The sequence below is a fragment of the Diorhabda sublineata genome, chromosome 2 (genome assembly GCF_026230105.1).
Source record: "Diorhabda sublineata isolate icDioSubl1.1 chromosome 2, icDioSubl1.1, whole genome shotgun sequence".
NCBI classification, from domain to species: domain Eukaryota; kingdom Metazoa; phylum Arthropoda; class Insecta; order Coleoptera; family Chrysomelidae; genus Diorhabda; species Diorhabda sublineata.
The window spans coordinates 28,320,180-28,339,820 of NC_079475.1; the positions used below are offsets into that span (position 1 = coordinate 28,320,180).

General features: G+C 31.8%; 1 protein-coding gene across 1 annotated transcript in view; it reads right to left on the bottom strand.

Annotated features, from left to right (window-relative positions):
• LOC130440642 (paired box protein Pax-5) overlaps positions 1–19,641 on the bottom strand; it is a 99,526-nt gene that overhangs the window by 45,514 nt on the left and 34,371 nt on the right. The window contains exon 4 of the mRNA XM_056773900.1: positions 16,370–16,567. Coding sequence (XP_056629878.1) covers positions 16,370–16,567 — 198 coding nt within the window. The remainder of the gene's footprint in view (positions 1–16,369; positions 16,568–19,641) is intronic.

The following is a 19,641-nucleotide window of genomic DNA, read 5'->3' on the forward strand; positions in this document are numbered from 1 at the left end:
ATGAATCTAGATCTAACAAATTATATCCAATACTATTTTAAGACTACAATCATATTGCGAGCTCAAACTTCTGGAACAGTCATATCAAAGATACGGCCCGCGATCGCGATCGAAATGTGCCACAGACAGAAGAACCATGTTTTTTAGTGCTTTTAGACTTCATTCGATTCCTCCACGGATGTTTTAAATACTAGCACTCTCAAGTCTACGGATGTTTATAAGTAATTTCAAGGACAGCGCGTGCCTAGACAAGTGAGAGAGAAAGACAGTATCGCCATCTCTTAGCAGCAAGCATGTTATAATAATTCAGATAATTTTTAACTTATTTTCAATCTGGCCCACCTATGAATTTAAAATTTAATATATGGTCCTCTGCAAAATTGAGTTTATCACCTCTGTTTTAGAACGTAGGTACATACAAAAGTTACGCGCCACAATGTGAAACAGATTAATAATGTATGTATGAAGAGTTCAATATGTACCACAATAGAAGAAATTACCTTATTACGTTCGAAAATAGAAATCCCGCATACGAGAATGAGTAACTTCTAATGAGTACGGCCACTGAACTTAAGCATACTGGAACCAATAATAGTTGCAACGATGGCGATAGTTCATTGCCAATTGAAGCGGACTTAATGGTTTCAATGAGGTACAATACAAATTTTGTTTTTGTCAAATGTTGCACAAAACATAATTAAAGAAAACCAATATATGTTGGATTTTGTGGTTGAAAAATTTTGTAGTATAATAAAATTATGCCACCCTAATAAGTATGATACAATCCCAATCGAAAAATTCAAATCGTTTTATTGTGTTGGGCAGTTTTAAAATTATTGAAATCCAATAATAGAAGTTTTTTTCGCAATTTAACGGTTTTGTAATATTTGGCCTCCTTGTTCATTAAAACGAATTAGAAACAGCTCGATTGCCACTTATTTTCCCATGCACTGAAAACTTTTTAGGGGAACCTTGACATCGAAATTCATTCAAAACTGCACTGATACATTCGCATTTTGTCCTATATCTTCGTTGCACTAAATTTCACATGAGAGGGAATCTCTGTGTATCCTCTCCTTTTGGTTTGTCTTTAAATTGTTTTTCTTTTGTTCCTTTTACTCATGGTCTGCTTACTAATTCAAAAGTATCTTAAAGTGTCAGATAGTTTCTTGAAATTTCAAGAACTGTATGACATAAGATAATCTTCTATATAATTTGAAAACTCTACTGTAATTTGTTACCCGCATCTTGGATTCTATGTTTGTCAGTTCTGCAACTTTATATGTGAGATAAACTCAACCATAAATAGTTTTGCATTTAGTATTCTAGTTTTTACATAAATGTGAATGTTCTCAATTTCACAATGAATAACCAAATCATTTGCTTTTAAACGAGTCTATAGTGATAATTTTAGAATATTATTACTAATAATCAACTTTTATCACACCCATCATTTCAGAATTTATTCAATAATTCTAAGTAATAAGAACACCCTCCGAATTTTACACGAATATACAAAATGGCTTCATGGAATATCCCTAAATATACATGTCGAGCTATCAAACGAACTCAAAATATATGTAAATGTGAATTTGCATGACAGACAAAAACAAAAAATTCTCTTTGTGGCAGCATTAATCATAACATCAATGAGCTACTTTATAAACAAACGCGAAGCCCACAAACTAATAAGTCTCATTGCAAATTAGATTACGAGATCCAGAGCTTTGTGCTTTGGTAATACGGTAGCAGAAAGCTTTGCGGAACAGCTGAACATTCATCACGTTCCCTTTAATCCCGGCGATTTCAGCGTCGTCTAATCGACTGGGCCAATAGACGGTACGGCCACTTAACTGCGGCTTCCTGTGTTCCTGTAATTGTTCCGCAAATTATATTTGTGGATAGAACTATAAGCACTCGCTGAGGAAAATATGGTTATTTGGTGGTGTTCAGGCTGTGCTTTTGATGGAGATATATTTCGGTCCCGACGGGAAGCATCTCAAACTTTGTCGCTGATTATTACTAGAATAGAAAGGGATTTCGTTTGGCTTCTGATATTACGGTTAACGGGATATACTTGCATAATTAGTTTCAATAAGGATATAGGGAAAGTCAGAGCAGTATCATTATAATATCACATAGTTTTTTATCTCTCGGGATTTTTAACTGAGATAGTTTTAGTATTTCAGTTTCAGTCGATTGATTTAGATTAAAAGTTATAGCTATAATGTTGGGTTCGAGGGGTTAGTTTAATAAATACGATTTCACAAGAGCTTGGAGCTTTTCTCGTCTCGTCTCGATCTCGTTTCGGTTTTCCTAGACGAGACATCCTTGTTAACACCACACCGAGACCACATATGGTGAGTAACAACAGTGTCGACTTCAGTCTCATTCAACTTGTTTTTCACACTATACGAGGTTTGCTACTTAAGTTTTCAGATATGGAAACACTTGTGAATATGTCAAATATGATATTGCCATCAACTTACTTGGAACACGTTGTCATACGAGTTCTATTTGAGTTATTCACAGATACTTGAAACATTCAATTTGGCCAAAAAAATGGAATTGAATCGCGCACATTTTCGTGCGAGGATTTCTTCGAATTTCGACGTATTTTAAAACAAAGGTAGTGTGCTGATCAACTCGTTTTGACTTTTGGTGATGAAGCACCATCTCGAGCCATCGTATTTCGCTGGTTTTCCGAATTCAATCGTGGTCGCACTTAGCGAAGGCATGAGTTTCATGAAGGTCGTCCAAAATCGGCTGTAGTGCCATAAAACATCGATGCTGTGCGTAAACTGATCGTCGCAAGATCGTCATGTGACATACCGTGAGAATGAACCATATCTGAACATTAGTTCCACTTGTATACATTCGATATAGCATGAATATCTGTTAAAATTTGTTCGCCTTGGATATCGCATAATTTGATAATTGCTCTTGTCGATTTGTGCAAAGAAATGCTGAAAAAATTCAATCGCGGTGCTTCAAAGGACGTCTATAAGATCGTGGTAGCAAAACATTGATATATGCATATGTGCCCTAGCCTAGACCAATCGACTGAATGGATCTCTCAAGAGGAGCTAAATCCAACAAAAGCTGTTCACGTACTTCGATGCAAATGGTCGCCTGTTTTCTCTGAATAATTAAATATGCCGCCCCTGTTTCATTAGAACATCGAGGACCAGTTAATTCTATATGGTACACCAGCATTTATTTGCCAGAAGTGTTTAAAAAAATCAGGAAAACCAATTGTTCAAGACGCATCTAGTCCATCACGACAATATTTTTTTATATAATGTCTTGAGAAATAATTTATGCTCGTAAAAATCATTTTCATTCTCTTAAAATTTTCACGTAGTTATCAGACTGTACTTCGTAAAAAAAAATCCATTTCAATTATTTTAGCAGTACCCAAGTTCACATAATTCAAAATAATTTGTAATATACAAACATGGTTGAACCGATAATTGTTGAAACCATTAAAAGGCCTTATTCTAATGCTAATGATATTTAACGGAACAATTCAAAAAAACTACTCTGGAGATGAGGTGAAACGTGACCCACCCTATCTTCGGTGAAACCTTACTAGTAAATACCAGCAGTTTAGTACCTTGGGCATCTATGGGAGTTCTTTTATAACAAAAGTTTTCAGATTTTCACTATCAGTTCCACCCGTAAAAAATTATTAAGAAAACATTTGTAGATTAGCTTGAATTACAAATTTTTAAACGTTCCGTGGCTCGTTTATATTGATCAATTTTAGTAACATATCACTCATTCGAATCAGAGTCTTATGAATACATTAATTTGATCTCAATGTCTTGGTATATTCAAAATAACTTCCATTTCAAAGTAATTTGAATCGAAGATTTCCTACTGTTGGAACTGTCGGAACATTGGATTGCTTTTTAAATATCTGAATATTGCTATTTCGCTTCTGAATGCCCAATCAGAACTATACGTATAATGAATAGCAATTTTAGTGACCTATGTTACGATCAAGACAAGATAGCAGTTTTATTGATTACATTGGTTTTTTTCCATCACTTCAATAAATTCATTTTACGCGAAGAAGATTCATTATCAATGATATTCTCATTCATTAAAATATCATCAAAAAATTCCTCTTTGTATTTTGTTCTAGATCACTGAAATATTAGGACAATTCATTGTATCTCTTAGTAATCATTCTAAGTTTCTAGTTTTCAGAATTGTTTAGAAAGTTCTTGTACAGAAGGTAATGCGAGGGGTGCTACATTTTAATGCTTGATATAATATTTATTTTGTTTAAGAACTATTATTCACACTTCATGCAATTTTTGCTTTTTCAATAGCTGTATTTAATCTAAATTCAGGATCTGACAGCTGTATGGATCTATCAGCTAAACTAATTACTAAGTTTGTTTGTGAAATGAGTTCCCAAGATATATAGTTGTTTTTTCCTGTCCCATTTATCAATATATTCCATTTTTTCCAATTTCTCACTCTGACTTTAATATTAAAACTACCCATTCAACTATTATTACGTAATAATTTACTTTCAGCTTGTTAAAACTATTCCCCTGGGATAAGGTCATAAGAACAATCTATTCTATTGAAAGTCCCTTAGGGCGAAGTGGATGCTGTATGGTTGTGCTTTTGTAGTTTGTCCCCTCTTCAAGCGACACTATTATATACTTAGTGTTATTATACCCACTTTATGTGAATGTTGTACACTGAGATTTGGAAATTCTATTAGAATTCAATTTGAAGAGGGTGTGCATTTTTATAATCTTTAAAATCGTACTTTTCATATACACATATGTGAAACTGGCAAATTCATTATATAAAATAGGACTTCAAAAATAAGCTGGAAAAAAATCTACTTCCTAGCTTTGTTGAATTCTATATAACATTAGTATTAAAAAATATAATCGTTACCAAAAATTTATTCTCATTCAAATTTCAACAATATTATCTAAATTTTTATTTTACCAGTTTGTTCAGAGTAGGACTCAGAATAAGGGTTTCTGTGCAGCTTACCATTTTGTAGAATTAATGGTATTTGAAATAGATATATCAGATATTAAGAAAAAATAAAAAAATATATAAACAATTCCATAACTATACTTTCATTTTCATTATATCATAAAATATTTTTATGGAAAGAAATAGTTCATTTATTGAATAAAAAAATGGTCTTTGTTGAAACATTATCTTCCATTTTTCCCTAGGGGAAAACCAAAAACAGACGACGGAATAGCAGGAATAGAGCAATGGCATGTAAGTAATTGGACACAATGCAAGGCATCTGGCAATAGGGGTTACGTTTGGTACTCAGTCGGTGGGATAATGCGCTTAAAGATACCGCTACACCCCCCACATACAGATACACTTAGGGTTGGCACTTCTGCTCCTATTAGTCTTTAAAGCTGATAAGATCATATAGTTGTCTGAGTTTATCGTGGGCGTGAAGTTAGGAACAACGAAATGGAAACTTGTAAGGATTGTTTGTAAATTGTTGTACACTGAAAAAAATAGTTTCAATGAAAATAAGTTAATAGAAGTATTAGTTGCTTTGTGATTTAATTAACAGAGATATAAAAAAGGATGACCAATTATCGAATAAAGGAATTCATACAACTTTGTTCATTATTATATCTATATTATCGAAATCAGAACCGAACCTAGTTTTGAAGTTGTATTTTCACTAGGTGGAATCTAGTACTTTTCGATAATTCATTTGAAAAAGTTCTATCAGACATGTCAATAAAACTGTTAATTCGTTTTAAGTGCTTAATTTTATTCTCATTTTATCTAATTAGGAATCTCTAAGGAATCTAATTCAAGAAATATATTTGAAGTAACATGGTAACACTGTAGCTACTTCAGCTAATATTCCAGCTACCTTCGCTGAAGGCAAATGTGAAGTGATCTGGGAAAATACAGGAGAACAATAAGATATCAAATATGAAAAAGTATTGGTTATTGGGAATAATATCAAAAAAGAATGTTTCTCCCTCACAAGAGAATTTTATAACAGCTCTGGAAGATGAGCAGTATGTAAATGTACCCAAGTACATTCCTAAGGATCTATGTTGTAAGTAAAAATAAGCATCATTGGATATCAAAAGTACGTATAACGTAATCGATATAAGAAAGTGCATGGAAAGAGAGGATTACTCTTAATAAATAAGAAACAGAGAGAATCATAAGTCCTCGGACTATGATAATTATAGGAACATATCTTTTCTTGATAAAGGCAGAAAACTTTTTTCTAATACATTGAAAATCTCGAGAAACGAGTTACAAAATGAGAGCAGGTGCTAAAACGAATTAGATCAGCAAATATAAATAAAGTTAAAAAATAAGCAATACTACATGTACAATAAGCAAGTACATGTTAAATACGAAATATATTATAAAACAGAGATGTGTCCAGTGGTTTGTCAGATTCTTACGGAATTATGAATTAATTTAAAATATCGCCAGGAGAAATAAGGCGAGGATATAGTCCTTATTACCTCCTTTCTCAACTTTTTAATGTTTGTTGTAATAAAGTTGTTCAATGAATAAATTATACTCAATTGATTTAGCTTTACATGGACGATAGGATGGGGTAATTATGTGGAAACGGAACTAGCTAGAAGAAGACCACTTGGAAGACGTATCGAACCGATAATGATATAGGAAATGGAGACAAGTAAAAAAAATATATATCAACAGATAAGGCAATAGCGATGGATCTCTAAAAAAGTGAAGTAATTGATTTCTACAGAGTTGTCTTTAAGAGTACCTATAAAGTGTAGGACAATAAAAGAGAAAGATTGATTATGAGGCTGCTCTGTAATATATTTAATGAGAGCCGCTGATTTAAACTTGAAAATTTTTCTTAAGAACGAGGTAAAACCAATAGCCAATTATTAGATATTAATAAAATACCTCGTACAAAATTCAATAGTATTTTCTTCGATGCGTTAACAGCTGCTCAAGTGTACTTCTCCTTTTTCTTCTAATAGGACCTTATCCTGTTACATTCTGATTATTCAGCCTCCCCCTGAGCGTTTCTCAAGATCCTGATCTTTAGCTTTTGTAACATTTTTGTTTTTTTTGCTCATCGGTTTATTGGTAGTATAGCGAGTGAATTTGTTCATACTAAGCCAAAAGAAAGCAGGAAGGGTTAAAGAATAATCCCGTATTATTTATAATATATGTAAATACACCGCTTATAGAATTAATACGAATGCCTCGGAATTAAAACAAATATACTCAGCTGCTTAAGATTGTGAAATTATAACTTTGGCGCTGAAAATTTCAATACGTCTGTGCAACAACTAGAATCAGTAAGAATACAACTTTGTTAAAGCAGTTTATGTATAATTTGGAATATTGAATAAATCCTTAAATTGATGAATTCCATATCAAATGTTACTTAAGTGAAAATCTTAATTTCTCTGGAAAATATTTGCCAGCAAACTTTTAAATTGATTGCTACAATGAAAGATCCCTCTTTTGAATACCAAATGAAAAAAGCTGGGGAAGTACTTAACGATATCTGTACATCTCAATACACATGTTACAATATGTGCATCAACACGAATAACAGTGCCGTATGTCATTAAGAGGACAGAAAAAGGCATCGAACTGAAAATAATCGCACTGTCTGAAGTAAGGGGCACTATTCAATTGTTGAATTGATGAAGTAATTTAAGATTTAATTCCCATCTTTTACAGAAGGTTTTTAGGGCTAATGTATCCAAACATATGTGCAATTTTGTATTGAGTATTATCACATTCGAATTTAAAAAGCTACGCAATAAGAAGAGACAAAATATATTAATTTATTCGGATTTTCTAGAAATACCCGCTAAGGAAAGTGTGGTAAAACACTGTCAAATTATCATTCAAAGTACCACAATAAGATTAACGAACTATAAAAATCCCAGCTATGATAAGAGTAGAACACATTGAATTCAATATAAAATTTACGACCCATATGAATATGTTGGAAAAATGGGAAAATTAATTGAAAAATAACTATGGATATGAATTTATACTTTTAAACTCGATAAAAATCTTACGAGGATACCAATAGCAGAAAATCATTCAGTAGTGGCAATTTGAAACGACCTTTAACTTTTGACAGGGGAAAACTTAAGGTAAAAGTAAAGAAAAGAGTGAAAAGAGGACGTTCGAACGGTGGCAGGGGACTTTGACAACGAGAGCGACTAGGGTTGAGAACGAACAGGAGAAAATCAATAAGAGAAGAAAGCCGGTTCCGGAACGCTCGGCTGATTCTCAGATTCGTGAAATCGAGCTCAAACCAATATCCGCTTCGCTTGGCGATGCTGCAAAATGGTAAGAAACTCCTACACTTGGGTACACTGGCTGATTTGCACAGACAAAAACTGTCAATAATGAATGCGATGTGAATTTTGCTTTGTTTAATCGCAGCGCAAATAAAATTAATAAAATTTCATTATGAATCTGTACAGAACTGTTGAATTTGAATGAAATCAAATATTTGGGTTAATCGTAATTGATTTTTTAAAAATAGGAAATTAATATGAAAATATATTTCTAAACAAGGATAGATATAATTCATTTTCAAGAATGGAAATAATAAAACTGTTTTGGTTGAGTGAATGAATTCAGTTGATGACGTTAAATTTGTATTTGAGAAATAACAGGTTATGTATAAATTATATTTTACTACGAGTTCGTAGATAAGCAATCAACCTAAATGAAAAGCCGCATTATTGTATTAAAGAATTTTTATAAAAAAATAGTTTGGGTATACGAAATCACTGTTTAGAGCAATAAAAAATGACCATCATTGATCACATGGTTTTAATCACAGTCTTCTCCATTCCTCAATACTTTATGGATGAAAACGAGTAGCTAGCTAATTCTATAATTATTTAGAATGTATTATATATTCTAAGCAATTCAGCAATTCACGCAAATTTTTAACGTACTTTTACTTTGTAAAATTGGCAAGAGACAATTAATGTGTACTATTGATCCGAAAACTATTATTAACGCTACACAACTAAAGCTTGAATCCTATAAGAAACCATAAGTTTTTGCAAAATATTGAAAACAAACACAAAAAGAATCATTTTCATCCAAAATTCATACCAAAAATGGCAGGTACCTGCAGTCTCGCATCAACCCCCATTTTTTTTTAATTCAAATATAGTTGAGTACTAATATAAAAAAATCATAATATTACTTTTTTTAAGGTATAAAATATCTTTCAAGCTATTTTGGATTTGGCTGATTTATTTGTTGAATAACAGTAATAAAACAAAAAACTGAAAATTGTTCACATGACCTCCATGCACAATATAATCAACCTACTAATAATTATCACCTAGCTATGAATTGGAAATAAATAAATAACACTTTTTGTACAACAATCTAAAAAACTTCTACATTTCCGCATCTCTATTAATGTGTGAATGTTTTTTTTTGAAAAATTTTCAACAGAAAATATGATAAGTGACTATCCGTCATAAAACAATTTCATTTATTGGAATAGTAATTGAGATTAAACTTTGAACAATTACTTCCAGCATAAATTCCCGAGAATGTTCCATGCTGCTGCTGATCAGAAACGTTAAATATTTCTTGAAGAGTTGATTTCACAACAAGGGTCAATTTAATATTTCGTTAAAAATCTCAATTTTGTTATTCAAACTATATATAAAAGTATCTTCTACGAAGGCAGATTTGCAGCCATCTTATGTACTTATCTTTTTCAAAACAATAGTCGTTTAAAAGCGATTACTGATCGGGACAAAATAATATATTTCAAACAATGGAAATTCACAGCTATAGATGTACAAAAAGTGTTGTTTGTACTTCGTGTATAAAGTGTGCCACATTCGAGAGAATTTTTAGCATCGACCTGCTGCTGATACTCTCATGTACCATGAAAATAACATTACCCATATAATTCATACAAAAATAACTATTTGCTTTGATTTTATATAGAAATAATAATCAATGAATCCTAGTCAGCTTTTTAATAGCTAGCTAATATCAAGTTACCTTTCAGTATATACTGATAAATTTAGAGTCACTTGTGACGTTAAAAGTAATAACCACGAAATATAACGTCCAATGCGAAATGGATGTATGGAAGTAGTGGTATAGGATCCTTCATAAATAAACCATACAGTCAGATAACTACCTTGAGCATTTTGTATATCAGCAACTAGTGTTTATTAAATTGTAAAATCCCATAAATTCCACCAACTTAAAAGAACATTAGTGGAAGAGTAAACCGAAGATGACCCTGATTGTCGGCTTAAAAATTGTGAAGAATTTAATGACTGATTTAATGTGTCAGGAACTCTGAATGTATATGAATTTGAATAATATATCTCGTTAATTCAAAAGTATTCAAATCTAACAAAACTTCCAAATTTCTTCAAAATTTAATAGAAACTATAATAGTCTAAATATCATAAATAATATAGTCATTGCTACAGGTAATAAATTATACTGTAGGTATATAAAAATTTGCTCAAAAAGCCTTGTAGATCTTGAGTTGAACGTCAGATCTTCATTCTCTTATTTCTGGATACCATGTTCTATTTTCCTTTGTTTTTTGTAATTTCTTTTAGTGAAATTCATGGCAGTTTAGTTTTATTACAATCAAGTTTCTATATTTTGTGTTGACCACACCGTAAATTGTTGTCAGAGTTTTTCCTTCTACAAATAGAGTTTACCGCGAATTTAAATACTGTTAGAAATAAAGTTGCATTTGTTTTTGTCTTGATATTTTTGTTAACGTTTCAAATATTCCATATTCTAGTCCTCAATACTATACTATATTTAAACCTCATCTTGAAAGTTACTTTTATACTCTCCTATCTGAAATCTATGACTAGTTTTGTTGTAAACATAGGGCTTGTAACCTTCGATATTATCGTTAAGGTCATACATCTAGTTTTATATATGGATATTATTATATTTAGTAATTTAGCTGCCTGATTAAATAGTTTTACAAGCCTATGTTGGTCTTCTCGTTTTTCTGCAATCATATTCAATTATATTTTTATGAGTTATTTGTTCAAAAATTGCAATATTTTTCTAACCTTCTCGTTGTCCCGTTTTGCCATCGGGTTTCTGCTGTCAGTGCTCCACTTTACCTTTGAATTCTTGGAGCACTAGTACTACAGGCACAAGGTCGCATCGAATATTATTAACAATTAAACTACGATTTTTCCATGAAAAGTCCTAATACAAAAGTAGAAACAAGGGTTGCAGCCAGAAGGTTATAGAAAGAAATTATGCCATTGAAGAAAAATTGGAGAAAACGATAATGGTGATCGTTGAACAACCATTCTTGAATGAAGAGTATTTCTCTGAATATTCCCAAAATAATTAAGCTCGACCTTCTACCACAGTGTTAATAATATTTATAAGCACTCCCTGTAGTTATCCAATTTTCCACATCGCAATAATTTTTTGGTGGCGTATTACATTAGATTGCGGCATAATAATACACTCCGTCTCGAATTTTAACTGCCGGGGCTCCTCGGGATTGGGAAAAGTTAGAAGTCAGCACTTGATCAAAGCCCCCTAAGATTTCGCCACACCCTCGATCGTTACTCGAGCGGAACGTTTGCCATCTAAGTAAGCGGCTTTTTTACTGTACCCTTTGAAGACCGTTTCCCCAGAGTAAGTTATTATCCTTCAGACAATGATGATGTTATTCATGCTGTACAAATTTATCCGGACAAACATATTTTCGGGTACATAACAAAAATTGCATTTTTCGTACTCAGTGGAAGTTTACTTCACGTTCTAGTCAAAAGAAAATATGGAATTTAATTTTGACGTAGAATGGATGTACAACGAAGAGACAATTCAACATCATTTTTTTAGATTACAAATGGTACTTTCAAATATTTTTTTGGAAATAAGTTTTATGAAATAGAAATCTTTTCCATAGAATCAATAAATTCAGAGAATGAAAAAATATCTACAACATATTAAATAATAAACTACGTATGTAGAGTGACTTTTATTCATTGGTGAATTTCTTTTGACTAAAAAATCTTCTAATTTGCGGAAAAGAAATATTAAACACTAGTCTCTAACAAATCATTCGTAATGTAAATCTATTTGCTCTTAACAGTATATTATTACTGTATATATCATTATTAACTACTCAACGCCAACAAAACAATAAAAATTCGCAATTATATCTCCTAGAGAATTGGGTAACATCTACCCCGCTTGGGAGAAATTGTTTTCTTGCTGTTATCTTAATTTTTCATTTCTCACACATTGCATATTTTTCCATTCAATTTAATTGGATTCAAGTTTTCATTATGGTTAATTTGAGATAAAACAAAGATGTTTTCACGAGATTCTCATAAATTTTTCTTCAGTTTATTTTACTCAGTGATATTTCTGTTTTCGAAGAAAAATTGAAATATGATGATTCCTAAAATAATAAAGTCATTAGTGAATTGTCAAATGCAATAAAAACTGAATGGAAGGAAAGCGGAAAAAGAAGTAATTTTCTCTCCATAATAACCAAAACTTAAGAAAATGATATTTGCCGTGCAGATATATTCACAAAAAGAGAACAGTTGATCTCAACATAAACTTGGAAAAACAATTTCTGAATCTCTGCCGTTCTAATTGCGATGACATAAAAACACCGCGCGCCAACCTATTGTTTGGAGTAGTCTTCCGCTGTTTCTACTCAGCATGGCGTCATGTCCGTTTCCGGTAGGACCCCGCGCCTCCCGCTGCTTTGGACCAGAATTTATCATTTGTTTCATCGTACAAGCCAAGATGACATTAACCATTAAGAGTTTAGTTAAAAAAAAGACCGATAAATTGTGATTCATGTATAAGGTTAAGTGGTCGCCAATTTATATATGTAGGTCTATTGTCTCCTTTCCTATAAGTTTTTTTGTGAAAATTATAGCCGTGGATTTATTATTAAAGATGAATGAAAAAAGAAAAGTAACGTTTGAGGAGTTAGTAAGATCATTTTCGTGAAAAATATCTGAAAAAAGATTCATTTATTGTGATATCTTCATCACCGAGATTTACTAGACTTTTTCAGATAGAATTATCAAATAGACGAGCCTTCGGTTTTTTTGTATGTACCCGATAATATTATGTCACTGATTGTAATTTTTTCTGATAATGCTGAAATTCTGTTTATCAGTCTCTTGAGTTATGATATACGGGGTTATAATAAAGTTAATATCAGTTAAGTTACGGGAACGTTTCTGGCAAGTATAATGTCTAAAAAATGATCTGATATCAAATTGTCTGCTAGTGAAATCATTAAATTTGAAAGGGATACAATGAAGATTTTGCAAATTTCAGATTATCTTGTCCCGCATATTAGGTATCTGTTGCCAACATAAATGAGAGAAATAAATTATCTGATTAAGAATGGTGTATCCAGCTGAGAATCTTATTGAAATATTAGCGATCATCAGTTAAAGTGATCGTGTCAGAGCTCCTGAATGATGTCTGAAATTTTTGAAGATTCGTATCTTCGAACAAATTCCTTATCAGGTTCAACGGTTAATAAAACATTACAATTTAATGAATCTAGGATCATCAAAAATGAGCGAAAAAGAGAAAAGCGAGTTAATTATATATAGAACAGAAAATATTGAAAATTGGACAATTACTCTTGTAAGATTCGAGGATGGTACTTGGCCTGAGCTAGAGATGGCTTGAAAAATACCACTGTATTAAAAATTACACAATATATACAGCATATCTTCCAAGTTTGAAGACGTTATGTTGTTTAGTATTTGTTTGGCAGCTATCAATAGTGAACGTTTTCGTTAACATGGAAAAAATTGGTCATCGTTATGTGATACTATACTTTTATTTGAAGGACCTTAGCCCAACCAATATAAAAGCTGAACTAGATTCTATTCTGGTTGAGACTGCTCCTCCGTTAGCAACGATAAAATATTGGGTAGCAGAGTTTAAACGAGGCCGTACGACCTGCGAAGACTAGCATTACTGAAATGCTGAAGAATATCCACAAAGCGGCACTAGATGATTGTCTACTGACAGAGCGCGAGTTAGCAGACATAGTAGGCATTTCAAAAAGTGCAGTAAATCGCATATATAACGTACTTTTTGTTTTGAACGTAATCATTTAGTCCATACATTTTTTCAACCCTGTCTGATCTTTTGGAATAATTTTCATACAATTTTCCAAACGGTACATAACATAAAATTTTCCATGTTGATCTCAAGAATTATTTCTTCATTATTCAGAATATTTGAAAACTTCACTTTTACAATAAGGACCAGAAACATGATCCAAATTTGAATTACTTCACCGTTTATTAGTTCATAATATATTGTTTGCTAAATTTTTATACAAATACACTTCCGAAATTACTACTGATATAAATAGGAGTGGCTTTTAGGGCAGCAATGGTACTCATATTAGTGATATCTTTGAACTTACAACACGTAGTTTCTAAACAAAATCTTTTTATTATCTAATGATTTATTATTACATTTCGATTTTATTTTCATCCAATTCTATTTATTCATTTCAATAATTAGATTCACTCTAGTTTTTAAAACCAAATACTTATTCCAAAATTATCATTGTATTAAGATTATTAGTATAATATACACTAATGTAATCTGTTGAAAGTGAACATGATCTTTAGCCAATTCATTACATTATCACATTGTACCCAACGGAGAATAAACAGAATCCCATCTGTTATTTTATTAATCAGAAGACTACTGCTGTGATATGTTATAATGGACAACCCCGATGGGACGACCGGTCAAATTAAATGTGTCAAATCAGCCCCTTGCACGCCTGGCCTACGCGATGTTATCTACGCGCATACATATAGGGGGTGGGTATGATTTCTGCGCGATTGTTTCAAATGGATTGTGTTGAGTGGCTCTTTATGTTCACTTCGATTATCAGACTGGATTGGGAGAACGCTATTTTATAAATTAACCCTTAATATTTATTGCTCAAATTGGGAAAATATTTTTAACGTACATTGTTTGTATAATTATGAGAGTAGAAGAAAATTATTTTATTTGTTTTGGATATTCTAGAAAACTAGAACAAATTTTTCTATTAATTTCACATCCACCCAACTATAATTAGATTAAGTTTTGATTAACTAGTGAAAATACGAGGGTTGCTAATAAAGTCTTGAGGTATAGCTTTGATATGAATATGTCAAATCTGACAATCCCGTCATGAAGTTTGACATTTTCAATGGTGAACTCAACACTTCGCTACAGGATGAATTTCATGAAGATCGTCCACTGATATGCGTTAACTGATATTATAAGATGTTCATGTGACATTCCGTGAGATTGAGGCATACTTGGGCATTAGTTCCACTCGCATATATTTGATATAATATGATCATTTGGCTTCCAAAAAGATTTGTTTGCAATTGTTATCGCTCAAAAAAAGCTCGTGTCGATTGGTGCAAAGAAATGCTGAGAAAATCAATCGCGGTGCTTCAAAAGACATCTATAAGATCGTGACAGGCAACAGATGAATCAATGCATATAAACCTGAAATTAAACATCAATCGATTGTATGGGTTTTTCAAGAATAGCCAAATCCAGCAAAATTTGTTCGCGCACGAAGCACTTTTAAGCAAATGATCGCTTGATTTTTCGGTATATCTGGACATGTCGCCACCGTTCGATTAGGGCCTTCCGTAGAACTGTCGATTCTGGTACACTAGCATTTGTTTGCCAGAAAAAATCAAGGGAAACTAATCCCAGGAGACGAACCATTCTCTTCCACGACAATACAAGCTCTAACATATCAGTTAAACAAAAATTTGGAACAGTCAAATAATTCGTCATCCGCCATACAGCCCATGTTTGACTTCCAATGATAATTTCTTTTTATTATATAATGCAAGCAAAAATGTATTGATCTCAATGGAGAATGTTTTGGAAAACATTAAAGTCATATCTATTTCTAAATATTTGTTTCTATTTATCTATCTCAAAACATGAGTTGCAACCCTCGTATTGAGTGTTCTATCAATTGCATCATTTAGAAAAGTGTTTTCTGTTTCGCAGAATCTTAAAAATTTCATATATTTTCAAGCATCTACAGTGTTGCCCCTAAATTTCCATTTTGTACAATTATTAATACATTGGTTAAAATTTCCCTTAATGCTATCTTAAGTAAAATTGATGATAATTTATAATATGTGTATAAATAGTCACATCCGATATTTATATTAAAGGGAGATAATTCAGCTTATACAAGAATGTAATAAGTACATTTTGGCAATGTATCTCATGGTGAGTTGATGGAAATACTAATTTATCTATTACTGATAGAAATGTCAAGTACACTTACCTATTAATTGAAGATACACTAGGTACATTGTCTTGGGAACAAATTCCTTCTGCAAGGAGCCTATCACGAATTTCCCAGGCAAACATAGTAGGGTTTTCCCTTTTGTAATTTGCTATAGCATCTACCACTGGAGGAGTTGCAACTTTTGGTTTTGAACCGCCGATTACACCGGCCTTAAAACTACCCGTTTCATAATACCTGCAAGAAAACACAAAAATTATTGAAAAGTTGGTATCAGAGAATATAAAGTATCAGATCATAGTAGCAATACATGATTACAAGAACAGTCATGTTTTCACTAATTTGCATAACAAATATCTTCAATATCAGCTTCGATAAACGTACGTGCGATTTGGATACGTTATGTAATGTGCTTCAAAATAAATTGAGCCATCTCTCGAGAGATTACTAACAGGCGGTGAGGAAAGGAAAGGAAGTCTCAATTCATCCTCGGTGTAGCCCGGATATTGCAAGGTGTAACTCTAATTGCTTTTGGTGTCCACAAATATTCTTTGATGGAAAACATATCAGAATTTTAAGAGAGATGTAAAAAATCATTTCGCCAAATTTGCTGCAACTCAATTACAGAAGAATTATGAAACTTACCAAGAAAAGAGCACAAGGTCAAGTTAAGTAATGCTTAAATGACAATTCTAGTTTTTATCAAAGCTGAATAAGTATTGGAAAATACTATATTTATGACCCAATATATATTGTACAATTTTCAATTGATGAACTCACATATAGTGAGGTAACAAATGAAAAATACTTAAGTAAACCAATTTTCGTATATTATCTATTTTTCCTTTAAAGGGTTTAACCATTTATCAATCAATTTTTAAATGAAAAGAAGTACCGTGTGAACCGGGACTAGAAAGATTTTCATATCTCTAATCACCATTACAGTACATTTAAATATGAATATAAAGAACTAGTGACTTTATTTCATGCAACCTAGTAGCCCTCGAATCAAATAACTGTTACAATAGACTAGCCCATTGATTTTATGTTCAAAAATGTAAAGTACTTAGTTTTGATTTTATGATAAATAAGAAAGCTTCACTTATGAATCGAGTTTAGAAAACTCTCGTATCTAACGTATTTCAACTAAACATTTGTATCGCTTCGTATAGCTGGCAATTTGTAAAGCATATTTGTATAAATTGTGAAACTTGAACGGTAATGAGATACAGTCCTATTCATGAATTTATGACTCAATTCGGTCAGGCCCTTCCAATCTCATTCTGTATAATCTTTGTTTGCAAACATATTGTAATGTTTTTCTTTCTATGCGTGAGGTTACAGAGACACTGTCTCTTACGTTCTCATTTTACTTAAATACTTTACACAACACTTATAATATGAGTCACTTATCACTATCACTTAACTAACTTAAATAATCTATTTAAATTCTTCAATTATTTTCTATTTCGATCTGTTTACTACGACTATTCATTTTAAACTGAATTAAACTGCGCTACAGAAGCTCTGGAAAACGAAGAAATAAAGCAAATTAATAAATAGACCTTCCTAGAAATTATTCAAAATAAACAATGTAAATAAACCACTTGCTATAATAAAAAGTTATATAAAAAAAATTAGCATCAGAGTTGGCGTGTCCCCCGAATTTTAGAATTCCACTAAATCCAAACAGGGCCGAAAATGGAATGGATATATCTTTAAATACACAGAAAGTACAAGGATAAGTAGCTGGTAGTTAGGTACGTAAAACATATGTAATGAGGATCCTGATCCTTGATTAGAAATTTGTGTAATATATTATATGTTATGAATACATGCCAATGGAATCCCATTTCTGCAGTTAGGCTACGTTTACTTCACCTGCAAATTTGCCCTCGCACTCAGTGTCCTAAAGTGAAAGTTTGGCATGGTATAATTGTACCATTTTTTGAGTCGAAACTAACTGAGTATGGACTTTTCATAAAAAGTGTATACCCGATTAAAGACATATTTTCTTGATAATTTTAACACAGCAGATATTGGTACTAATATCTGATTTCAACAAGATTACACTTGCACCAACGGTACGGGCTTATCTCAAAAGTTTTCCGCATCGATGAATGTGGCGAATTTGAATAGCTACATCGTTCTCGCAATTTTCCACCGCTGGATTTCTTATACGGCTATTATATACCAGAGTAAATCGACTATTATTGATAATTCAAAACACCGAATAACGCAAGAAATTAATCAAACAATCGTAGTGATGTTGCGAAACGTTATTAAAGGATTTCAACATCGTGTATTTTTTTTGACAAGAAATAAACAATTCCAAGTTTAGTTATAGGATTTAGAATTTTATTATTGTAGTAAATATTATTGTATTCGATGAACTTTACCACCCTTTTTATACAAACTCAATAATAAACAATTGATTTCTCATTATTACCAGTGCAAAAACCAAAACCTGCTATTTTTATGAATAGTTAATTACAAATTAGATACAAATCCTTTTGGCTATCTATTTTCATTGAAAGATTCATATGGGTAGTTGCTACTTTTAGTAGTTTAAGGCGCAGGTGAGTTTTCTATGCAAAATTTGAAGTTTTAATAAATAAATATTCCGAATAATCAATTATTTGAATAAATGAATTTATCTTTCACATAAGAACCTGATTTAAAAATGTCTGTTAAGTATAATAAGGGTTATACACATTCATCAAACCAAGTGAATGTCTAAAATTATTTAAGAAATGATAAAATAAGGGAGTTTATTGCCACAATGAACTGAAAATCCTACGTTACAAAGAAATATGAGCAACCAAAGTGAAATAGTTCGGCCATTGTGAAGTGTTGGAGGACGGTAGCTTAATGCAGTTGTCATGTAATTTTTTGACGACACGTGTCAGTACACTCCGTTGTCCCATACACTTTCCAAAGTACTAATCTAATAAATTTACGGTTTTAATTTATTAAAACGCTTTCGGGCTTCAGTAAATGTTTGTAATTCTGTCAAACAACTAAATAAGTTAATCTGTGTAATGTACATCGAGCGTAGACAATTGCAGCTAAATAAAAAAGAACAATAAATAAATACGTTTTATGTTTCGTATCAAGGCATTAAAGTAATATGGTGGTTAGCTTCTAACTGCTTTTTTTCTCCTGTGTGTTGTTATTCATTCAACCACGAAGATTCAATATTTTGTTGATCAATATTGAATATAAGAAAAATTGTAAAATTTGATGTTTGTGTTGTAAGAATAATGGATAGAATGGTGAATATATTAATGAATTATATTATAATGAATAAT